General features: G+C 38.9%; 1 protein-coding gene across 1 annotated transcript in view; it reads left to right on the top strand.

Annotated features, from left to right (window-relative positions):
• The window catches only part of LOC135414021 (potassium voltage-gated channel subfamily KQT member 1-like), a 480260-nt gene that overhangs the window by 271318 nt on the left and 182557 nt on the right, over positions 1-26385 (top strand). Inside the window, exon 15 of the mRNA XM_064654258.1 lies at positions 5087-5148. Coding sequence (XP_064510328.1) covers positions 5087-5148 — 62 coding nt within the window. The remainder of the gene's footprint in view (positions 1-5086; positions 5149-26385) is intronic.

The raw sequence follows: 26385 nt of genomic DNA, 5'->3' as shown, positions 1-26385 counted from the left end.
TATTGAATTAATAAAGTAGACACTTATATAATATCTATTATATAAAATATAATGTCTGTTATATAAAAAGAGCGTAATACTTGACCTTCACTACACATAATGGAGTTAACTGCTTCTGATTGCAATTTTTGAGACTTACTATAGCTTTTCAGGGGCAAAGGTGAAGAATAATGCCAAGGTAAAACAAAAGGTCCAGTGTTTGGATTCAGAAAAGTACACAAAAAGCTGATATTTATCTGCAGTTCATCTGAACCTCTTGGGTCTGCATAACACCGGTGGGAATCCCTGGAGGAAAGAGCTTCCTTGTAAAATTTTGACAGTTCCATTGTTTGCTTTTTTTTCCATGAAATGCCGCCTAAGCTTTCTGATAGTTTTCCTTCCCATCTGTTAAGAAGAAATTGGGTCATAGTATCTTTTAAAACATAATAAATATGCTTGGTTTAATTTTTATCTTTTTGAGTCAATTAATATTTGAAATAAGAGATACTCATATTTCTGCAAGAACTGATTTATTCCACTCCTCCTGGAGACAAAATCAATGGGAACTTGGTCAAAACCAGAAACCACATAGGATATTTGCTGTAGCTGTCAGGTGTTCACAATCTTGTTTCTGGAAGTTCGTTTCATTGCTGGAGTTGATCTACCTCAATACAAAGAGCCAGCAGAAATATCACTTATATCCTATTCTGAGGGTTTGGAATTTGCAGCTAATTTACTGCACATTTAGGTCCTCTGAACAGTCTTGAACTGCATTCTTAATAAAGACTTAAAGAAGCTTGCATTTAATTTTTAAATTGGTGTATTACTTGTTTTATACATAGTGTAATGATAGTGTGCCTAAATCCTGCCATCAGCATCTTCGGGAGGAAGGGCAGAAGTGTGATATAGTTCTTTAACAAATGCAGTGAGCAAAGCTTGTCTCTAATAAGTTGATTTTATTGTTCCTTGTGAGTCACTTAAGCAAATTGTGTCATCTCAGAGGCTGGATAAGTGGAGCAGGTAGACTGACAGACCTTTTTGTTAAGGGCTGTCTTATTTGTTGAGAGGTGATTGCCTGTCTTTAACCAGGCAAAGTACTCACTGCAGCTAGATTTTTGCTACTTGAAAAAGCTAGAAATTTCTACTCCCAGTGTATACTGTTTAACCTTCATCATGGAACAGTTAACTCTATGGCAAAGTTTCTGTATTGCAGTAGTTTCTGTGTTTGGTAGTTTACTTTTTAGGCTGTCCAAAGGAAAACACAAGTGCCTGATCCAGGACTATGTTTTACCTTTTTTCAATTTCTTCTGCTGATCAGTTCTGAAAGGCTCTGGCTGATAAGAAAAGAGACTCAAACCAAAAGTCATAATGCCTAAGGCAACTTTGTTTTTGCTTTTTTATGGATCTGTGGCTTAAAAGAACAGTCCTGACTTCCATTTTCAGAAGCACTCTCAGTTTACAAACCTAAGAATCTGGAACTTGCCATAAGCTCATCACAGTTATCCCTGCGTGGAACTTTTGCAGAACTGGAACAAACACAGATCCAGAAAGCTGTATTTGCATTGTTAGCCAAAAGAAGTCATGGTGTCTCTTGGGCTGTTCTGCTTTCTAAAATAGAATTTACAGGGTTTTGACATATCTTTAGCAGTCTGGAATATCCTTGGTATCACAATGCTTATATTCCTCATTTTCTGCTTAAAAGAAATCAACTGTTTTCAAATAAATTGTAATATTTTTCAGTTAGCTCCCTTCTATCTGTGTACACCGTGAAAGTAAAAATCAAGGAAGGACTCTTATTCTGTCCAAGCAGTCATTTCCAGCTTTAATAATTTTCAGACCATCTGTCTGCAATTCATCCACTGTCCTAATGCTCCCTGTAATTATTTTTTCTAACCAAAGGAAAAAAATTTGTTTTATTTAAAGTTGGTTGGGTTTTTTTCTGTATAGTCTGATGAGATGGAGGACACTAATTGTGTTAAAAATTAAGAATATGGTGCAGTCCCTCATTTTATTTGCTTTCTTCCTCCTACTTATATCATTACATGTTATTTATATCACATGGTTCCATTTGGGGAAAGAGTCCCCACCTGCTGAACTGGCATGGAGCATACCTAAAATTTTTAACTTTTTCTTTTTTTTTTTTTTACAAGAGGCTTCTCTTGTTCTTCACTAGGAAAGGAGATGGGCCAGATTTATGAAAATATTAGAAAATGAATACAGGTTTGTGTTGTTTTGAAAGTAGAATAGCATGTGTATTCAAGAAGGCAAAGGCTTTCAGGGAAGAAATTTCTATGTTAATAAAGATGAGAAATGGACTAGATGACCCAACAAGTATTCAGTCTCCCGAACTATAAAGCCTAGTGCTTATATACCTGTGTTTTCTCTGATTCAAAACTAAGTATATAAAATGATGGGTTAGTATCATACCAACTATGTTACATGAGCTTCTTGGAAGATATTTCTTTTTTATTTCTGAGCTAAAACTTGTCCATATGTATTTTCATCCAGTTGTAAATAATTGTGCTTCCTTCCATTAAGATCATGCAAATGTAGTCTTGTGTTTTGTGCCTTTCCCATATGTATTACTGGATTGCTTAGCTGATCTATCTGTTTTCTGAAGCCCAACAAGAAGAACAAAAAAAAGTCAATACTAAAAGAAAGTTATTTTTGTTTGCCAAGCAAAGACTGTAGAAATTGGGATATTTCAGATTTATAGTTAGCCCTGCAATTTTTTCAACTGTGTAAAAGCAAATAATCTAATATAGGAAGTCTAAAATTATATATCTTGAAAATTATATATCTTGAAAAGACTCAAGAGAGAAAACATAAACATGAGATAGAAATCAAATGTACTGGAGCAACATTATCTGAACTTCTGCTCACCCTTCCAACAACAACGTTGAGCACATTGTGCACACACCACACTTACTTTAAAGGATGGTCTTTATTAGAAGACAATGCTTGTAAATTAGAGCTGAATGCTGTTTTGTGTGGAGGCTAATAAGAAGTTGGGAAAGACCACAGCATTTTGTGACTTATACAATCTGCATGCCAATGAAGGGGTGGACGAGATACAGCTACGTGCATGTGTATCATTCTTTTCACTTCATCTGATGGGAGTGCCACATGCCACAAAACAGCTTCTAACTGCTTATCTGCTTCCTATTTTCTTGTTTTCTGTTCCACATAACATTTGAGAATAACTAAAATAGGAAAAATTATTAACTTGGTTTGCTTGGTTTGTGATGTCTTAGGGATTATCTGATGGATGTAATTAGTGCTGGTGAGGAAATTATTATTTTATTTTATTATTATATAAAAGGAAAAAAAAACACCATGCTTTTTGAAATATTTCTTCATGTTTGGGGGACTTTTTGGGTTTAGACCCAAACAAAAACACTACCTACCCACTGCTGTTCAAATCGCATCCCAGTTTAGAAATCCTTGAAGGCATGGTTTTTTTCTGATATCTACTTTGGAAGATTTGTCTATGGATTTACTAACTAGAAAGTAGACTGCAGAATCAATTATTTCATTTTAGGCAGAGATGAATACAGATAAACTTGAGCCTCAGCCACTTATATTTTAAGAGATTTCTGAGGTTGTGAATGATGAATAGCACGCATGTATAAGCCAAGCTGTGTCATTTATTGTCTGTCCCCTCACAGTGTCCTTGAAAAATCTTTGAATTTTCTCTCTTTATTGTGTTTGTTCCTACAGGTTCTCTGATGAAACACTTCTCTTTTCTAATCTTGCACAGAGCTGCCAAGGGTCCATGACCTTTTAAATATTTTAGGTGGTCTGTAGAGGAGAAGGAAAGCACAAAAAGTACTCTTGCCAGCATTGCTTTTTGCTAAAGATTTCCCCTAAGTTTGGGGTGCATAGAATACAAGTTACCTTGAAGTGAACTTTCGTGCAAATACATTGCTAAACATGTCACACCAGCAAACATATGCACTGCTAATGGCAATGGTAAAGCAAGTACCATTCACTGAGAAATGCCAGAATGTGAGTTCTGTGCAGAGTGAGCACACATACAGGCAGTTATGGTGGGCACTGATGCACTGTAAATTCGTATCTCAGCCTGTCTTCCAGCAAGCCCTTCCCATTGTGCTCACGCCCTAAACAAAATTGAATTAAATAGCTTTAAAAGCCAAAGCTCAATGACTCATAAAAATGAAGTAATTTATGAAACTATCAGTTACTCCTAGCCGTTATTGGAGGTGTAGTTTAGTAGAGAAAAATGTATCCAAATTCCATTGACATAGGCTAAGTTACTTTAGTATTGGGGCATGGGTTTTTTCTTGTGAATATTTTCTCCCAACTCAGGATATATGTGGGTTTGTGTTTCATTCCTTGTGAAGTAACACCCCCAAACTATGGCATTCCTTTGCAGTAGGCCATGAGAACAGAAAGGATAGACCCCACTTTACACAGTTTTTAATCTTGGCTCCCAATCCCACCATTTGCAGCACGAGAGTGAAACAAAGTGCATAACTTGGCTTTAATAATCAGGCCTCATAAGGAGCAGGAGGGAAAATGAGGTCGGAGATGCAAGAGCTTTTCCCAGTGTCACTCATTTGCAAAGAGGAGATGGATAGATAAATAGATAGATAGATAAATAGACAGACAGAAAGATAGAACCCCTGAATAGTGCTGTCTTCTACAGCTGCAACCTCAGTTGAAAACTATTCTGGTTTCTTTATGTATAGCAAGTGTACCTTGCTCATGCCAATGATATCCAAAACAGGAGGTGTGCCCATCCTATTCCATCTAACTACATGCAATTAGCTGACATAATTAAACAAGGAAACAAGTTACCACAGGCACTATCTCTAATCATTCATGATCATAGACTACCTCTATCAATGTCCAAGTTGCCCTTTAGACTAACCTAATCTTGCCAGTTAGACAAACTAATTCCCTTCTCTCCGACCACTCTCTTTCACTTCCATTCACCATCAGAAATTCTTTCTTGTGTTCATGTTTTTTATGCTACCCTACTATTACCAGCTTCTTGTTTTGCTTTAAATATCATAGATATAATTCTTAGTCTGAATTTATTCTCCACCTAATGGATGTCCCATTTTTATTCTTCTTTATTTAGAAAAAGGGGTAGACAAAGGATACTATAGTATAGGAGCCAGACTGATCCGGCTAGAGGATAAGGTAAGTGCATGAAAGCTTGCTTTTTTTTTTCCTGAGTCATGATATCTGATCTACAGACGTGCAAGATAGTATCTTGGCGTGATTTACTTTAGAATTACTGGGCACCATAATAAAGAATAATATAATTTTTGTAAGGGAGTTGATGAAGTATCATGTGCATGTTGTTCAGCATTAACCATTTACCTGCCATGCAGATTTGGTTCTCGAGTATAAAAGGAACTGCTTTCATATTGAAGCCAAATCACACATTTTGTATATAAGTACTGTGAACTAACAAGGTATTTGCCAGGCAAGTATTAGTGACTTAAACAGAAAGGCTAATATCAGGTTCTTTGTAAATAGCAGCAGTTGATATCTCAGTTAAGGATCTTGAGATTCTTTAATGTTTACTGCATCTTTTTCCCTGTGCAATTATCTTTGCATCAATTCTGCCCCTCCCTCACTGTCTTCTCTCCAAGAATATGTTCATATTTCTCATTAATTAGAGTTACTTAGAAGTATGCCTGGAGGCCAAAGCTCAGTGAGGCTCTATTGTTTTAGGCCTAATATAAACTTCCCCAAAAGCTTTTTCTACTCAAGTGATAACAGAAAAAGAAGTTTGCTTAAAATTAAGGCTCTATTTCTCTAATAGTGTTTTGGTCAGCTCTCTTACCTACCTCTAAAAGCTACCTACCCCTAGAACAGGGTGATTTCTGTGGACAGTAGCAACACAGTAGCTTTGGTGTGTGGTATGATGTAGCAGCTGAGACAAAAGTCCATTTGAATTTACCCTATCCACTGCTTATTTGTATCCTTGTCTCACTCAAATTTCTCATGCAAATTTTCCTTTCACTTCTTTCTGGGGAAGTGAGGTAAGAAGGAAAGAGGAAGGAAAATTCTCATAATTCTTAAGAACTGTACATCTTCCCAAAAAGCAGAAATTGAAATTAAACTAATACAATCCCTTGCCTAATTTTTAATGATCTTTGCTAGGACAACATTGGAAATATGTAACACTGTGTGTCAAAGAACATATTTTCTTTAATTTTTAGCCTTCTTGTACAGTGCCAGAGAATCAGCTTCACAGATAAGGACAAATCATCTGAGTTAACTTTTGAAGTGGATTGGTCCCTTGTGTGGACAGAGTCGTTTAAAGTGAAAATGGTTTTCATTCAGATTGCCTTAATTCACTTCAAAAGAGATAAATTGCTCTCTAGCCTCTGTATATCCTGTAAATTCACACCACTAGTTCGTTCAGATTTCTTGAATATGCATATTTAGAGAAACCCACAATACAAATTTGAAAATTTAGCAATAAAAGTATCTGTGGTATCAGTTAGAGTGCTTTGAGTGAGAAATACTGCTAGTATTGTAAATACCTCTGGAAGCAGTTTTTCATGGTCTCCTGACTGCTCCATATTTATGAAGAAGAGAGGTGAGAAAGTTTTTAGTGTGTCTGGCACTGGTCCAGCTTTAGCACAATCTGCTGTGGATTTGGTAAACCTTATTTCAAAGCCTTACTTGGAGTACTTCAGAGGGATCTTGGTATAAGAAGAGGAATGTTACAGGAGATACTAGTGTATGCCATGAGTGCTGCAGTGACTAATCTCTGTTGCATAGACCTGCTTGTGTTCTGCCTTTACAGCTTAAACCTGCCAGAAAACTGAACTCTAGCTGATTCGAAGAGTTATCATTTTCATCAATACTGCCTTGATGTAAATGTGTAGAGATGATGAACCCACATGGTTTCACCTTCTCATGTTAAATATCTATTGAAAGCTTGCGGTAACAAGTCTATAGCGTGGACTCACAGCAATATTTTCAGAACAACAGTCATGCAAATTAAAAAAAAACCAATACAGTAGTGTAGCCACCTCAACTTCATTTAGACATGATCTAAATATAGTGCAAGCTCAAACCATTAGTGTGGGCAAGACCTAGCTGCTATTTTGTTTGAAGAGTTCAACTTAGTTCTTTAAGTATTGTATGGAAACTGGTGAATTCTCTCTCTCTCTGCTTATTGTTCTGCAAAAAATGCACAGAAAGGAATAAAAATCTGTTGAGATGTTTTCATAAGATGACTCAATCATTGCAGCTTCCTTTTTGTTCTCAGACCAAACTACAAATGTAAAATAAAATGCCAGACTCCAAGGTAATCCAGGTTATTTGTTTTTTCAGTACACATTAACCTTCTTTCAGGGGTACAGGGCTTCATTCTCATAGTCCTGCCAGGAAAATAGACATGGTGTAGAAAAAGCACAGACATTTGTTGTGTTGTTTTTTGGGGGATTTTGGTGGTCTAGGTTTTGGGCTGTTTGGGGGGTTTTTTTGTATTTGCATCTCTTTGGCACATTAGGCTAAAATGCGTATGTTTACTTAATGAATGCAAAGTGAAGGTTCCTACCTATCTCTGTTCTAATGGGACAATAGAAACTACTGCACCCTGCTGTCAAACTGCTTCCCCTAAACTATTTTCCCATGTTTCATGGGCTCTCCTGTTCTAATAGTTCACTGTGTAGTAGCTGCTATGTGCCCAAATGTGAAAGAATATTGGAGTCAAGAAGGACGAGTTGAGTTTCAACCTCTGAGGAGAATAAATGAAGCAAGGGCATGTCTGACATCAGGCTCCAGCTGGTGGTGAAAAATGATCTCCCCCTTGGAACTAGGAAACCTTTGGGATCAGCCTCTTCCCCCTGGAGAAATTATTTTAACATTCAGTCACCCAGTATAGTCATGGCAGCCTCCCAACAGAGTGACACATCTGATAAAATGATACATTTTTGGACAAAGGCCAGTTAGTGTAGACTGATAAAAATGCAGTGTGGATTTGAGCATTTCATCTGCTTTAATAAACTCTATCAATAAGTGAATACTACACCTCTGGTCCAGACTGATCCTTCCCACCAGCATTTTGCAGTTCATTTGTTTTAGTTGTTTCTCTGAAAGGGAGTCAGAATGTACTATACCCATTCAGAGCTGTGCGTTTTTCAACGTAAAGTGATAATTACTCTTTTTGTAAATTGAGGGAGAGAAAGTTGTACATTTCTGATGGTTAGGATGAACTTCATTCCCTCAAGAGGCTTGCTGTTATTTCAGTTAAAATGTGGGTTTGCTGTACAGAAAGGCATAGGCGCAGCTCTCTGAAGTGGTTGCTTAGTGATAGGTAGAGGCTTTGAGGCAAAGATTCAAAGATAGCAGCCTTCCATTCATGTGGCATGAGCAATATTGCCTGCAGCCTCTGTTTTGTGACCATCCAGCTCCTTATGTAACTTTGAGGGAACAGGGGAGAGGTAGAACAAGTCTGTGTAGGATGAAGCACTGTGCGGGTCCAGCATAAAGCAGAGTTGAAATTTACTTTGCCTTCAAGCACTGCAAAGCTGACTGGTTAGGGGTAAAATGCATGGTGACAGTTTTCAGGCAATATGTAAACCCCTTTTTGGCAACATCAGTGCTGTGTAAGGCTTTACTCCTTTCAGTGACATAGAATGTTGCATAGTGTAAGTTTACCCGTAACACTTTTCAACCTGTTTTTCCATGAGTAGGGTATGAAAATCTTATTTTGTTGTGGTCAGCATAATAACTTAGTGTGGTTCTTTTCACAAAAACACTGAAATGTTTAGAGAAAGAATGAGGCTTCTTTCCCAACACGTGATGTGTGCCACTTGGCCGACCCCTTCTTTAGTTTGATGGCAGGGTTTAATTTTATATTGTGGTATGTAGCCATTGACAGATTCTTTTGAAATGTATTAAGAGGGAGATTGGTTCCAAGACGATGTTCTAGAGCTGGAGTTAGTTTCTTTTCAAAATTGTAAACTAATGCTTCTTTATGATGAAATGAGTATTCTTTCTTTTCCTTTTCTTTTCAAAATTAGAAACAAAAATCATGGTGTGCTGTGTCATACTGCACGGCAACCTATAAATAAAAACAGGAGAGAAAAGAATCTGCAAATGAAAGGTTAGAAAGGACAGCTGTGTTGTCTTTGAAAAAGAAATCTATTAGGTATTTTTATAATTATATGGCAGTCTTCTTTATGTGGTATTTGCAGTTATGATTTACGTCCATATTACCATAACTGTTTCCATACTTATAGACAACATGTGATAATGCTGTGAGCCAAAAGCAGCCATTTGGTAGCATTTAAAAAATGCAAAAACACTAAGAGAAAGCAGGGCAATAAAGCAGAACCCTTCTGAGTTTTATCCATCTGAGTAATGCAAGCCAGAACAAAAGTGTTGTCCAACATAAACAAATGTAGAGGTTGGATTGTGGTGGTAAACTCTCTCTTTACCAATTTAAACACTCATTTTAGAGTTGGGAGCTAAAAAGATGGGCTCAGAGAAGAGTGGTATTTCCCTACCATCTTGTTCCTCCTGGGTAACAATGGAGAGATGGATGGTAGTGAATCTCATTCCTGCTGTGATTACATCAAGAGCCATTAAACAGTAAATTATTTATCATGACAGTGCCTGCAAGCACCACCATAGTGAAGGCCTGGTCAGAATTTCCATTATAAACGCCCAGTTTGTGGGTGGGATGATGGGGATCACTGAAATGCATTAAAAAACAACAAAGAAATCATAAACAAAACAAAAACCCCAAACAAACAAACAAAAGGTGAATATTGGTGCATGATGAGACAGTTGTAAAAAGAGCATGCTACATCTATAAGATTTCATGAATATGTCTGAAATAAACACATTTGTTAACAAAAACATGTTTTGGCACTAAGGAGTTTGTGCATTGTTTGCCCCCAGATTTCTAAAGATTGAGTCATTCCATAATAAAAAGATTTTCAGAAGGCTTTTTGCAAATGGGTGTTGTGTGCATTTTCTTATCTACTTAGGTGAAAGCCTTATCTCATTTACTCTGGAGCAGTACAGCATAAACACATTGATTCTGCACCATAAGCATGACGTCACTGGATTTTTATTTTCAATCTGTTACCAAATTAAAACAAAACAAAACAAACAAACAAAACAAATAAACAAAAAAAATAAAAGACCTGATGCTTCAAGCCAAATTGTGTTTCCATTTATGCCAGTGAAGTTACCCAGGACTTATGTAGGTGTAAATTGTAGCAAATTTATTACATGGCTTTAAACAAGTTTCCAGCTCATGTCTTCACATCCTGCTCATCAGGAGTGAATTGACTGAGATGAGGTGAAAGCAAAAATGGGAACTCAAAAATTTCAGAATTAATATGAGTGAAATTGTGCTTTTCATCTATTATGACTAAGTGAATCTTTGTGTTTTGCTGGGGATTTAAAGTGTTGTAGAACTGAAATCGTCCATGTGTTCCTGTACTGAAACATCAAGACAGGCTTTTAATCTGAAAACCAAGTAATGATGATTTAACTGCTTAGATCTCAGCCACATGGCTTTTCTAGTTTGCTGGCTGACTTCTCAATGCAGAGAGGAACTATCTCAGCCCTGACTCCTTTTGACTATCTGAGACAGTTGTATGCTTCTCAAACAAACCTTGTTTAATACAGATGAGAACAAAAGGCTGGTTTTGAGCTGCCTGGTTGTGATGGTAATTTCAGGAGGATCAGGCAAAAAAAAAAGAGCTAACTCTGATAGCCTTTCAAGTAAAAGAAGAGACCGATCATACATTCTGAAGTATAATGGAAAGAATCCTCCCTCAATTCTTCCCTTATGTTTTCTGCCGTGGAGCTTTATAGTATGTGGTACTTGGTAGCACCCTCTTATAATTGAGGTTCTACACCACTTTCCATTATAAAGCTCTATTTTCAGTTCCTTACATCTTTGCCAAGCTTCAGCCATCTGGGCTGAAATTCTCTGAGGCAGATGTCTGCCTCAGGCTGAGATCTTTGGAAAATTTATATGTCAGTGTGGGTCATCCTTTCTATATCACAGTAACCTGACCCACTGTGAAGATTCTCCCAAAAGTAAACATAAAAATGTTGATGGAAAACACTTGAGCTTCTAAATTTGAGAAAGAAAATTGGACAGAAATGGAATATTATCTGCCAGTCTTGAGACCCAGAGGCCGGATCCAAAAAGTAGTGAACTCAGCAGGAAGCTTTCACATGGATCAAGCCCTGATTTTTAATGAGTGAGGGAACAGAGAATTTCATATAGTGAACGTTTGCCAGGATGCAACTCACCACCATAAATCAAATGTTAAATAATTCCAAAGCCCAAGAAATAAGCATGCAGATGGCAGTGTCTGCTCCCCAGTGATTGCACTGACTGCTGATTAGGATCCAGCTTGAATAGTTTGATCTCATTTATAGCAGACTCAAGGATTGCTCTGATTAGGCAGTTGGTACAATCTAGTTGAGTTTCTGCTCTCTTGGCTGAAGCTCCTCTGGTGGGGGCAAACTCATCCAGCAGATGCTGCCCATGACACCCTGGAGCACCCTGGAGTTGGGGCAGGCAGGGGCTTACAGCCATATGCTGCAGAGTAGCCTGAAATCAGCTGGGTTCAAGCCTTACCTTTAGCAAGAAAGAACAGTCACTTGCAGAAGGTGTACTGCTCTGCACTAGTGCTCCTGGAGAAGGGCACACGGATTAACTGCGAACACCAAGGAAGGCAGAAACAGCAAAGGGACTTAGGGCTGCTGGGAAATAACAGAACTTTTGGGAAGGGAGTCTTTCGTGGTCTATTAAAATGTCGGAAATCTAATCCATATTGATGCACCCCAGCTGTTAAACCTGCAGGGAAAAGGTCCTGGAAACAGCAGTGTTGACCAAAAAGGCTGTGCTTGAGAGATCCTGTCCATCTCTTCATGTTCTCCACCAAAACCTTCCCAGCAGCACAAGTGGGTTTAACCAAAATTGAGGAAAGGGTCATGAGCTTAGGGACATTGATTTCCTGTAAGTTTTAGAGAAAATAAGTGCCTGGGTAGAGGACAGACACTCTGTTAATCCCCCTGCTCTCAGAAGAAAGAGTGTGAGCATGGCTCTTCTCAGGTGCCAGAGGGTCCGGCCACGAATGTGTAGGAATCAAAGCTCTGGCAGTTCTGCTGCTTATGATGCAATGAAGTAATTTATTTACTATTGCTGAGTGAAAAAAAGTATTTTTACTTTAAGAGTATTTTGGAGATTTTGACCTTTTTTTTTTTTATAAAATGTCAAATCCTCCCATGAAGAGCTTTGACCTGAATGTCCAAAGAGTAACAGAAATTAGATCAGCTACAAGTATTTTTCTTCTGGGTTTTGTAACTTTTAATAGGTTATTATAAATAAACATAAAGTTCTGAATGATCCTGGGCCTCAAAACGAAATGCCTTTATTTAGTATTGTGGAAAATGGAATATTTCAACAATCCTTCTATCCTGTTCATATAAAAATATTAAAATTTATAAATTCATTACACCTGTCTTTTCATAGGAGCAGTGTTTTAAAAATTATAATTTTCTGATGGAAAAAAAAGTCATTTGGACAGTTTTTGCAACCTCCCATTGTTGCAGATGTTAAACAATTTAATTTAGAAAGCTATTTTCAAAATTAGATTTTGTAGCTGTTCTTAGTTGGCTGTGGCTGAACACTGCAAGTGCTGCCCTCCCTACAGACAAGCTGAGAATTTTTCTTTGGAATGTTTCTCCAGCTGAAAATTACAATATGTTTCCGATGCAACATTTTTAGAGCAAATGTCACATTCTAGGGAACTGTGTTTTAAATTTTATACTGAAAGAAAGTGTTTCCAGTTTTTACACTTCAGAGCAACTTTCTGAAAATGAGAATTGGGGTGAAATACTCTAATTTTCTGAGTATTTGAGTTGGACAGGTTTATTTCTAATTCATTTGTGTGAAATTAATATTTCATTCTGGCTTTGAGTGAAAGGCATTCCAGCATAGTGAAGAATTCACGGAGAACACAGATAAATTTTCCTAGAGGAAAAGATTGATTTTCCTCCAGTACTCCTTACTTCAAAGTTACTGTAATTGTTTCACCTACCACATTTTTCAGATCAGTAAGGTATAGGGCAGTTTTAATGTCGTTTTAATGCCATGCAATATTCACCTCTAATTCCTCTTGATCAAGGAAAGTACACTGGAAAAACCCAGATTTATATTATTCAAATGGTTACTAGAATAACAGTTGGATTTACATTTCATGCAAGAACTGTGATGCTGAGTCAGAGGAAAGATCTGTTTAATCCTGGAGCTATTTTGTTGCTGCTGGTGGCCAGCATTGGATGCTGATGGATGGACTAGAAGAAGAAATTGAGTCTAATTTGCTATAACTAATCTCTGGGTGTTTGCAATGGATTGTATATAACAAGCAGTAAGAATAGTGCTGTACAAGGCAAGTTACAGATGACAGCACTCTGTAAAAGAAAAACAAAACTGAAAAAACTCACCAAGACACACTGGAATACTGTGGCAACCTGAAAAAAAACTGAAAAAATCTTTTCCCCCTACATTTACCACCAGTTGGTAATTTTCTGTGCTGAACTTTAAATTTTATGTAGCAGAAAAAAAGCGAGCAGGTCAGTAATACATACTTACTTCTACGGCATAGACACTTTTCCTCCTATTAAACAATGTTGATAAATTATATTCCTATTTCTCCTGTTTAGAAGTTTGGTTGTTCTGGGGTGTTTTGATAGAACATATGATCCTTTGAGACTAGGAAAAGAGTCTGAGGGTTCTGAGTCTGAGGAGAAGAAGTGGTAATAGGGTACCTCATATCTCTTCTGATCATCTAGGTACAGTCCTTAGTTTATTACAAGCTTGATCCTCCAGTGTATTCTTGTGCAATATCAGAATATAATTAAATATTACCAAGTCACTGAAGGGTAATCTAAGGATTTATTTGTGGTCTTGTTATTGAAGAACTGTGCTTTTTTCATTATGAGCAAGTGTTTTTCACAAGTTTAAATGCCTGTGAAGTAAACTACCTTCTGTCACACCAGGCCATAGCCAGCATTCTCAACTCTATAGTTGTGATGCCATAAGATAGGCTGGGAACACAGGCTTGCAGGAGACTTCAGGAGGTTGTTCAGTCATTGTAGCAACCCCACCATCTCTACTGTGGGTCTGTCATCCTCCTCTAATAATATTGTGTATGAATGTAGATGAGCAAATAAACACTAGAAATGTGCTGACAGGCTTTCACAGAACCCCAGAATCATTTAGGTTGGAAAAGATCTCTGAGATCATCTAGTCCATCCTTTGACTTTATCAACTAGACCAGAGCACTGAGTGCCACATCCAGCTTCTTGAACACCTCCAGGGATGGTGACTCCACTACCTCCCTGAGCAGCCTGTTCCAATGCCTGATAACCCCTTCTGTGAAGAAATTTTTCCTGATGTCCAACCTGAACCTCCTCTGACTCAGCTTGCAACTCGTTCTGTCACCTGTTACCTGGGAGAAGAGGCCAACACTCACCTGGCTCCACCTTGCTTTCAGGGAGTTGTAGAGAGCAATAAGGTCTCCTGTGCTTGCTCCTGTTTGAGGCATCATTAAGGACCATATTGGCAGGTCTGTGTTCCTTTCTGAGACCTGAAGCCCACTGTTAAATGGCATGTGTGTCTTGGGTCTTGTTGTTTTCAAAACCTGACAACTAGAAGTACTGAAAATTCAGTCATATTTTCTCTTCTGAAAAATGCTAACAAAAATAGGAGGCTATAACTGACACAAAAAGGACTGTTTTTTGAGACGTGCAGGATACAGCCAGGCACATAAAGCAACTTTAGCAGGTATGGAATATGGCCAAAACAGTGTCATGTAAAATGTGGGCCTTGCAGGGCCATGCTGTTGCTGCAAGGTCAGGTCAAATGTCTGACCAGATCTCCATCTGGATTCAGGATCTGGCTCACACAGCTTCCTTGCCCCTTCAGGAGCAGAGATTGCAGACTATTGGCTCTGTGATAATATCACAAGTCTACTACTACCCTGAGTATTTCCTAAGGCTTCTGTATTTGGAAGCATGCAGTTTATGTGATGTTAAGGAAACTTCCCTGCCTGACCATTCCCGAGACTCTCTGGCAGGCACTCTCCCAAGGTCAGAGACTTTCACTGTCCAGGGGAGGCAGAAAAAGCAGCTGAAAGGCCATGTAAATGCTCAAAACTAGAGCACCCTCACCTCTCTGCCACCTTAAGTACAGTGCCAGCTGCACTGCACTTAGGAAGTTTAACAGGAGTTCAGGTATCTCCCAAGCAGCAGCAGGCACTGCCATCGGGACATACCCTAGGAGGCAGCAGAAGCCCACGTTCCTTCACAACAACTCAAAACACATCAACCGTCTTTAAATTTCCTCCTCTGCCTTACCATGAGCTGCCTATTAATGTTAGTTTTGTTACTGGCTTCCAAGGTGCTCAGCAGCTTTGCACAACTTGTCGCTGTGTGTATCTGGAGAGTTTCTCGAGCCACAAGCAGCAAGTCTCCTTGTCTGTGAAAGGCTGGACCTAGAACTCATAACCAGATTGAGTGGGTGCCATGCAGAGAGCATTAACATCTTTGTGCAGTGTTCAGTTTGCCTCAGCATTTGCATTCAAACAGAAGAAATAGCTGTTTCCTCCCCTCGTATTTCAAAATTCTGTAGTACCATCGAAAGAGGATGGTCCTTGATGAGTACCCAGAAACTGAAGCAGCAGTCTTTCCCCAGCATCACTACACATATCTGAAATCAGTCTAGGCAAGTTAGTTAGAAATCACTTTTTGCAGGGCAGGAGGACTATACCCAAAGAGTATTCTCACTACAAAGGTAACTTTATGATTACCATATAAATGGGATATCCAGCTTCAGAAATGAATGGCTAGGTAGGCAATACCACAGTAGTGCCCTCAGGATATGCATTTCTGTGCCCCCCTCAGCTCTGACCTCTCCATTCACCCTCATCATTAAATTAGTGGGCAGCTGCCCCAGGGTAAGAGCATTCCTGCAGCGTGGGGGGAAAGCAGCTGTAAGGCCAGGGAGATGGCTGGAAGAAGGTCAGGGCAGGAACATGGGGTTGGGAAATGGTAGTTTGGCAGAGGAGAAGGATGGAGGTGGAAGACGAAGTTGCTCTTCCTAGATGTAGGAGTTGCAAACAAATTAGATTTTCTTAGAGAATTTTGGAGCCTGACCTGAGAGTCACACTTCAGGCCAGGTTTTATTTGAGCCTGGCTCTGCAGCCTTGCATGGCTGTACCTTAGTCAAAAGTTTTTTGATATATGTTAGCTGAACGTGTGGTTGCATGGATGTGTAAACATATAGAACTCTGACTTATATTTTGTAATTTTTGCATCTACATTTTTTTTTTTTTTCCTGGCTATCTTTTATATTTTATGCATTTCATCCTCCACTTTTTAGAGTCTAAAAAGAGTTTACAGTGCTATATGAGTACTGAATATTGCTATTACTTCTGAGTGGAGCTTTTGCTAGGTACCCTAAGCTCTCCTTCTGCAGCACATTCTAAACTCACTATCCAGAGGAATGAAAAAATCCAAAACAAAACATTGTTTCTGATGCTGAGAACAGCCTTTATTTCCAGCCCCAGCTACAGGGTAGCTGTTACTGTAGGGATCACTGCAAGTAGGTCAGATCCTGGAATCCCTATGAGTTTTACCCTGACTGGAGGTTGCAAAAATAGTCTCCTGATCCTGTGGTAAAACATATCTGCTTGGGGGGTAAGATACTGAATGGCGACAGGAACTGCTGTAAAGCCAACACAACTTTAATATGTAGGGAATAGAGTACTCCATATGCTGCTGTGTGATTTCCTTCTTTGGCTTGGAAGGCAAAAATGAACTCCTTGTATTTGGAAGATAATTTTCAATCCCCAAAATATCTTCTCTGCATTTACTTAACTTTGCTAGCTGGTTGGGCAGGCTGACCATAGCTCAGAGTACAGGTTATGTCATTCAGCAGAAAACTCCCTTCTGTGAGCACAATTTTTTTTCATACTATTATTTTTTTCCTCCTCTTTCCTTCTCCTCCAACAGTATACATACAGAAGGAGGTCACAAAATAGAAGTAAGCTGGAGCCAACAAAGTTCAGATTTTAAAATAAAAAAAAAAAAATCTGTACACTTATTAGAATTTCTTGTTAATGAGGTCATTTATGTCAGGGCAGGAAATGTACAAAATAGCACAGGATAGAAAAATCTAGACACTGTAAAACATGCCAACAAATTTGGCACATGCATTACTCTCTTAATATGTCCCCAATGTAATCTATAGATCCCACAAGTGACCACGCTATGTTTATGTATGTAAAAACTCCTATATATGTAACACTCATAAGAGTAGCAATTTTACTAGTGGGAAAAGATTATTGTGGTCTTTTTATACAGCATATAGGTTTACTTAGAATGAGTCCTTGTAGAAGAATGCAGGACCATGAAAAACTGTTAAAATGTCATGATTATATTAATTTCATACTTAAAGGAATACTTCACTTTAAGTTATGGCTCCAAAATTACACTGCTCATTCATGATGTTTTTAATGTATAATTGGCTGCCTTCAAAAATGTCACAGTAGGAGGAAAAAAAAGTTCATTTTCCTTGGCATGTGTACTGTTGCTATTCCTGTGTTCATTTGGCTTGGCTCGGGTAATGAAATGCTGCAGTCTGAAATAACTTTTTATATGTTGACATGTGCATTTAGCTAGAATAAGCAGGCAGAGTGGACCAAGTTGGATTCAGCAATGAACAAAATATATCTTGTATTTAATGTATCAGCCTCCGTTTATGATTTTTTTGCATCTCTCTGTTGTAATGGCATAGGTGCACCCCCAAGATGCACACAGCCCCTCACAAAGATTAGGCAGCAAGGTAAGATTAATGGGGGGGGGGGGGAAGAGTAAGATGAAAGAAAGGAAAATGATGGATGCAATTTAATCTCTTGAAGAAAAAGTTGGGAAGGGAATATGATTGATCTTTTGAAATTTATTTAGCCCAAAAAAGCCTTTTGTTTTCCAGAGCAAATAGACCTTTTCACCTTTGTTGACTGTCCCTCAGTCTGGACTAAGGAGAGACCTCTCAAGTCTCACACATGTTGAGCTGGATTCTTGAAACCTCATCTCATGTTCAGGCCTAACCTGGCCCGAGTCTTGTTCATTTCTAGGATTTTGTTGAGTCTGGTCTCTAAATCATGGACCACTGACGTCTGTGTTTCACAACAAGCACAGGAGAAAGGCCCTTGTCCTGCACTGCAGGTGCAGGAATGCTGCTGTGTGGAGCCAGACTGGGCAGCACTTTTCTCCCTGTGTCATACCTGCTTCCCATTTCAACCCCAGCACACAGCTTGGCATTCAGGTCTCACCTGCCAGGAGGCATCTGCAGGTAGTCAGAGCTCAGCAGCAGCAGCTCTGCAATATGGATGATGCTGGTGTTCAAAAACAGGCAGCTGGTGCCAATGAGTGCTGGGTGTGGGCAGGAGGTGGCTTTGCTGCGAAGTCTTCTGCTCTGAGGCTGCAGGTACAAGGTGCAGGATAGTTTACTGGTTCATTGCACATCTCTGAAACAGGGGCTTTCCTCCAAGCCCAGCTCAGAGGGATGTCCCATAGTTGTGTGGTTATGTGACAGCATCTGGACCTTACACAGAGAAACCTGAACACTTGCAGGGGTGCAGCACAAGTGCTTAAAGGTGAGGAGACAAATAAGAAGAATCCCAATTAAATTTTGCAGGCAGTCCCATGATTCTGAATGTCTGTTTTGCTGCCATAGCCACTATGGTGTCCTACTTTGAGATATGCTTTCTACATTTTCCTGGGTCATTATTTCTGGGCAGCAGAAAAATCCTTGTGTACCTACCTCCTTACACTACCATGAGCCTGACAAATAACCTCAGAAGAACAGATAGCTGTGCACTCTGAGAAGTGTGTCTTGGAAGCAGACTTTAAAGATTAACTTTTCAAACTAGGCAAAAGACACCTTATTCAGTTATAAACAGGAAACCTGGGCCAAGTTTGTAGAGGTTCATGTCCAGGGCCACTCCCTAGATGAGCTAAGGCTCGATGTTCTTGTCAAGATGAAAATCATGACACACCCTGTGCCTTGCACATTGTTGGGACCTGCTCCTGGCCACATCTCAGCAGGGCTTCCTTGTTTAGGTGTGTTAACATTTGGTGTGCAAAGAACTAGGGGTCAGTTAGGGAGGAAAAAAAAATCCAGGTAGAAAATTAAGGACATTTAGGAAACTTGAAAACATGCATGGAAGTCTACTGCATCGGTCTAAGAGCCTGTGATAGGAGCACCAAAGGGTCTGGGATTTGGGAGCTTTTTGTGTCACTGAATCAGTCTTATGCCTCTGCAGCATTTTCACAGTGGAGTGGGAATAAAGCAAACATGGTATGAGAGGGAGAGAATAGGATTGAGCAACTACTTTGGAGGTACTTTCTTTCTTATCCAGATTTCTTTAGATACAGTGTTTTAGGTAGATGCTGTGTTCCATATGACATCTGTTGATCTTACAAATGATGGCTTCTGTGCTGAAACCCCAAGGAGATATTTCTGTTTGTGGCACTGTTAGTCCTCCTAACTTTTTCTTCAGTGGGAATAAAGATGGAAATATAAGATGTTTTCTGATATCTGTATATTTTATTGATTTTTTTTCCAGTGATATACTTGATACTGTGGGGGAAAATGGTCTTTTGGTGTGTGTGTGTTGACTCATTTACATCCTGACAAATGAAGTAAAACTTTAATTGAAAATGCAGAAGAGTTCTAACTCTTAAGTCCTTTATTGATATTCCCCTCCCTGCTCAAAACTGCCATCAGGGCCTGAGGAAGTAATATACAGTTTTAGAATTAATCATCTGGTTTATTTCTCTTTTTTTTCCCCAAAGTCTTTATCTGTCCTGTGGTGGAGGACAAATAACACCAACATGAGCTGCTTTTTGAAACATCTTTGTAGCATACAGCCAAATAGATTCTGGCTTCTATGTCATTTGGGTGAATGTGTGTTCAAGTATAGTATTTATTAGCATTTAAGTAGTCTGATTTTTACACCTTTGTGTGTATTTATGCTTTTTACTTCTAACCCCTCCCCACCCTCCACCTCCAAACCATTAATGAAGTTTGTTGTTCTTAAAATAGCAGTTCTGTTTGGAATACCTAATTGCTGGGTTTCTGTTGTTGTTCCTGCCTCGGTATTTGGTCAAAAAAAATCAGTGTAAAGAGCAGCCCGTGTGTCCCTGTGCTCAATGGGGACCTGTGTTCCCCCTCTGGGAGCCTCACAGCCCTCGCCGTCCTGTGGCTGAGGATCTCAGCTCCCTGTTTGAGCCACTCTGCATTTAGACCTCCCCATGACAAGCAGTAGAGACTCAGTTGATGGGGACCATAAAATGGCTGCATGTCTGCTGGAGCTGAATGATTTATTTATTTATTGCTTCTCTATTTATTTATTGCCAGTGTCAAAGAAGAGATTGTACTTACAGCCCTTTCATCCTCTCCCAAGTGTTGCCTGTGCACTCCACTGGCCCTGTGCAGAAATATTTCCCCCCTCCAAGTGCACTTGCTGATTGGAACTAAATCCTCACAGGCAAACTGCAATGCTACTGGTACAGTGTCATAATATTTCATAGGTCATTTATAAATATTATTGCCAGGGCAAATAAATTTCTTCAGAGTACTTAGTCTGCTGCTAATAAATAGTTTATTTAAGCTTGTAAGAATGGTGACATTTCACTTTGAATATCTTTGGCCTCTTAAAAATTATTAGTGCAGAGAGAAAAAAAAAAAAGGGAAAAATAAACTGGAAAAAATATGCAGCAGATCTTTTGATATTTTTTCCCTACATTTTTGCTTGCGTAAATGGGCCTTCTTGTCAGACTGCATGTCTGTGTGAAGCTGGTTACAGAGTTTAATTAATGTGTATTATTTAACATCTCGTTCAGTAGATCATTCCCTCTTTTGGAGCTGCATGCAGCTGAAATAGTGTTTGAACTGGTTTGATATGAGGTACTACTAATATCACTAGTAGTAACTAAATCTCTTTTGCCACTTTTCCCTTTTGGGGTAAAAACTGTAGACATGGTGGGAGTGTTTTGTTTGTTAATTTTTTTTATGTTTTGGGTTGGTTTAGATTTTTATCATTATTGTTTGTCTTGCTCTTTGGTTAAATAAGTTGGGGTTCAGTTGGATTTTTAATAGTGATATGAAGACAGAGACCAGAAGGGGGAAAGGATTTTCTAGCATCCTTGTAGCCATGTTAAACTTTTGTGACAAATGCTAAAGAAAAAAGGTTCTGTACATATCTTTTGTAAGGAATGCAACCCACTGACAATGACTGGTGGGGGCACATGGCTGCCAGAGCTGCATTTTGGACAACAGACAGTGGTTTCTTGGTTTAGTTTTTGTGGTGTGAGTTGTGTTTTGTTGGGGTTTTTTTGAAAGCTCAGCAAGGGTGTTAACTCTCAGCTCTTTTCGTTCAACTTCTGAATTAATGTGAAGAATAAATGCTAAAATATTCTTTCATGTGTTTCCCATAAAACTTGTCATTTCATGAGAGCTCAGGAGAAGGTATAAAGCTAATAATTTTATTTGTGCATGTATAGGAACATTTTATTTCTATTGCAATCATCCAGTATGGAAAGAAAAATGATGTTCCATTGAAAATATTCAGTGATTTTTGAAAACAATCCTGTTTAAAAATTACAGTCCCTGCAACTCTAAAGGTAGTTAATACCTCTTCTGGCAGATGACTCCATATCAGTCTTTGCCAGATGACAAGCCATGACCAGGCACTCTACAGAAACCCTGGGAAAAGGCAGGGAAAAAACTCAGCAAACTCGAAACATATATAGGAAGAGAAATCACTTTAAATGAAGGGAGTCACCGGGAACTTGGTCAAAGACTTCTGGTGTAAAGAGCCTGGAAAATTTTGTACATACCTCAACCAAATGCCACATAAGACTAGAAGGAAGGGAAACAAACCTCCCATGTGCTCTTTAGCTAACAAATGACAGAGTTTCCAAGAGCAAAGCAGGAAATTCTCTGCACTTACGTATAAGTTTCTGGCAACACAGGTGTACTCTCCTGCAGACTTGCACATGATTTTGTCATTTAAAGAGATTGGGAAGAGAGAATTCTTCTGACTTGGATTTCGTGGTTGTGAATGCACTTCCTCTCCGTTCATCATTTTTACCTCAGAATACCATGAGCTTGTCTTTTTATTTTCCTGCATAGAAGGGGATTTTTTTCTTTCTTTTTTTTTTTCTAGTGTCTTGGAAAATATCAGTTGATTCTCTGAGTGGTGGTTTCATTCATTTCCTTCCACAAGGCATTTGTTCTGAACATTCTTCTTGATCCCCAATGAGCAACAAGGACGACGTCGAAAGGCAAAATAGGAAGTTTCACTGGTCTGTGAGAGCAAGTGTCTGAATTAAAATACAATAAAAAGGCAGTTCATTTTCAAGCAGATTTATACAGATGGACAAAAAAGAATATGGTCTTCAGGTCCAGTAGTCAATAAGGTTGTGGCAATATGATGTCTCTGAATCACTTTGAGAGAATTTGCACAAACATCAGCTGCAAACTTACTATACTTTTTGATCTTCCAGCTCTGGAAAAGTGTGCAGGATGGGGACAAATGTCTCCAAAGCATCAACATTGAAATAGCTTCAGTGGTCAAGCTTTAGGATGGTTTTGCTGTGCAAAGATATGGACTCGTTTGCATCCCTGGGCTCCAAGGACAGATCTCAGTGTAACTGAGTATCCAACACGAGAAGCCTTTGTGCCTATTCCTGGCAACTCCACTGATGTTTTCCTCTGAAAATTAAAAATACTGTTCCTCATTCTTCAATGACCTCAGAGCTTCTGTAGGGGCCACAGTTCATTCAACACTCCTGCTGCACCTGTGTTCTTTGCTTTCCAAGGAGGGGGTAGGCAGGGAGCAAAAACGACTACTGCAAACAGCAGAATTTACCTTCCAAAAATATCTTCCATATTTTCCAGGGGTTTTATCACACCACCTTAGTCCCTTTCCTGACCATGTTTATGTAGGAGAGCGAGCCTTGCAGGAAGGCATGATGCCTTCCAGCTGTTGATTTGTATCTTTTCTGTGGTCTTCAGGGCACGCAGCAAACAACATAAGGCTGTATGTGTGTTTAATATCAATGGAGTATTTTAGTTTGGACTTTTTCCTTTATGGGCTGCATAAAGGCATATTTTGTGAGATTCTAATTTCACTCATAAAACCCCTTGCTAGAAGCAAGATGCATTTTCCTCAGTAAAGCTGTCAAATTGACAGATTCAGCTTTGATCATAGTAACAAATCTGTCTGACCTCAAATTTTCAGAAGTGTCTCTGATACAGAAAAGTTGTTGCACTTCCTAAAGAAAAACTCCAAAACATGGGGAAAATCATGCTGTTGCATGTGAACATTTTGACTGTTGTAGACCTTTGCTGAAAGAAGTAGCTTGAAATTTAACTGATTACCAAATATAACAGACTCTGGAAAATAACTTCTGTGTTTTCAAAGGGTGTAGGGAGATCAGGTGTATTTGCAAAATGACTGTTTAGCCTTTTGACATGCATAAAGCTAATAATTTAGATTTCAGTGATGTAACTGAAAAAAAGATAGATTTCAGGATAAATAGGTGTTATAACTTGTGTGTGTGTGGTAGATGTTATCAGCCTGAAATATTACAGATATTTAAAACTGCTGAATCTCATTTCCAGATATTCAAAAGTGCTTCAGGGAAATAACTAATGTCAAGCAGTTTATATTTGTAGGAACCCAGGTGGGCCTGGAGCCAGGCTCTCACCTGGGTGAATTCAGGGCAGAGAAGCCTGGCTGGTCTGTGAAGGCTCCTGTCCACAGCTGATGGGGCTGAGCTCCATCAAGCAGCTGTTAAAGGTTTCACTGCAGACTATCAGAAGTCTCAGAGCTGTAAAATTTCCTTGGAAGTGCTGTTCAGCCTATCTAGATGTGTAGAAGGTGGCTCTGCCTCTGAGGTACTTCTCTGTCTCTTAACTTTGGAGAAAAGCCCAGATGACTGGTTTTTAAATTAGACACCCACCTTTCCCAGAGCTGACATCAAATGGGATGCATCCCAGCCACCTTGTCTGTAACCAAGCTCCAAACACTGTTTGATACCTTATTTCTTTGTGTGCCCTAGCATGATGTCCTTTTCAGAGGCAAGTCCTGGGAAAAATATAGCTGCATGTTTCCACTCCAGTGCAAGTCTGGGAGCACACATGGTGTTGTGTAACACAACTCTTCACCACCTTCGGTTTCACACTCTGTTACTTCTACAGCTGGTGGAGATGCACCACTGCTAAAAAGTATTAGGAGTTTTTCCTACTGAGGAAAAGAAATAAAGGCCAAGGTGGTACAGGGTCATGGGGAGGAACTGCAATGACAGTACACTCACCTCTCCTAAACAAAAACAATGTGTTAAGATTTGATGAGAACTAGGTGGAGGTAAAGTTCCCAAACTCTTTTTTATTTTTCCCCTTTGTTTTTTTTTCCTAATTGTCTGTCCATGTGGCTAGTTTAAGTGAAAAAGACTCTGATTCACTGAGAGAAGAGTAACATTTTTCAAGATAGTAAACCAACACTGTAAATACCTGTGATCCCAGGATTTTAACCTCAGAAAGAGCATGGCAAAAACAGTTTAGAACTCTTATGCTCAGTTCTTCATCAGAACAGTGCTTTCTTTCTCTCTCTCTGAGTTTTTAATAGACATCTCAAATTGAGATGACTGTCAGCACTTTCTTCTGGTAAGACACAATTTTGCTGAATATATATTCTATGTGTGTAGCTATAAATATATACAGACATAGAGTATACACTTTCTGTAGTAAGTCAAGTTTAATTTCCAGTTAATTTTCTGATTCATTCAGTGTGTGTATATTGCTGTAATTGTTGCTTTATTTTTATTTAGATATGTCAGTTGTGAGAAATCTTGTGACATTTTACACATGAGCACTCTTTCTGTTCCTGTGCCTCTACAGCTGATTAGTTCATTTTTGTAACTTGGATCTCTAGATTCGTTAGGGCACAGCAGTGAGACTGAATTTTGTGTTTTTGAGAATCAGACTCTTTGTGGCTGGAAGCATAATTAAATAATCTTCAGAAAAATCAAACTAATAATATCCCATTTAGATAATTAGTTGTGTGCTTTTATAGATAGAAGGAGTTATGCAATGAAATGAAACAAGAAATAAAGTTAAAGGCAGTTTAAAAGATATTATTTCCCCAAATAAAAATACATCTGTGGAAGTCAGTGCCACATAGATTATTGAGTGGAAGAGTTTTGCAGGATTAGATGCTTTATGGGTAGCTAGAACACATTATTTAGCATTTTCTCAAAACCAGACATATGCCTCATGCCTCAGAGGCTCAGTCTAACCACTACGTGATGGATTTAGGAAGAAATTTCTGCTGTAGCCAGGTCATCCCTTATAACTGTCCACTAACAATGCCATCACCTCTCCGTGGGACATCTTTTTATCTGTCCCAGATGTTAGACCCTGTTTTCCTTTGAAAAAAGTCCCCCACAAGACAAGCCAGAACACTTCAAATGCCATGAGTCTTAAACTTCTCTTAAGTTCAGTATAACCTGCCAAAGATGAGGTACTCCAAATTTACACTCTGTAACTGAGAGCTGTATCTGAACAACAGAACAATGAATGTAAAGACATAGTGAAAGGTGAAGGAGCTCCAGTTTGAATTAGTGTGTAGCTCAGCAGCTAAAGGAACTCCCTGAAGTAGAACCAGGCCAGCATAACCAAAACAGCTCTTTGTGTTTAAAAAATATATTGCTGGCTTGGACATTTTGTATTAGAGGACAAAGAGGACAAAACCCTAATCAAAAAGACAACTCACTTTCAGGCATTTTAACAAAATCATTAACCAGGTTGCATGTGTGTTTAGCCAATGATTCTTCGTGCTTCTCTAAAGAATCAGGCTTCATACTTGTATGCAGCTTATGAGGATCTGAGGAATATAATGTTTGTAAGTATTCTGTTCAGAAAACATTCAGCTCTTTGGAGGTCACAGTGAATATCTAATTTTCTGTGTATAAAACTGAGGTCCAGGCAGTGCTAAGATACTCTTTACCCACGGATTTCTCCTCCTCTAGAAAAAGGAATGGAAGGATGGGTGAGTAGGTACAGAAACCTGCAGCTGCACTCACTGACCCTCAACTCTTTTGTATATTATCTTTACCATACAGTTCAGCCTGTAGTATTCTGCAGAGTGCTTCACAGCCTGAGAGAGTTTCTCTCAGAAATGCGTAGTTTCCCCTCTGCAACTCCTCTCCAACACACACTCTGACACAGTTAAAGCAAATCCTCTATAAGCTCATTCAGTGACCAAAAAAAAATCTTTGTTAACACAGAGTTAAAAT

Source organism: Pseudopipra pipra, chromosome 5 (assembly GCF_036250125.1).
Source record: "Pseudopipra pipra isolate bDixPip1 chromosome 5, bDixPip1.hap1, whole genome shotgun sequence".
In the NCBI taxonomy this organism is placed as follows: Eukaryota; Metazoa; Chordata; class Aves; order Passeriformes; family Pipridae; genus Pseudopipra; species Pseudopipra pipra.
This window is presented reverse-complemented; position numbering and strand designations above follow the sequence as displayed.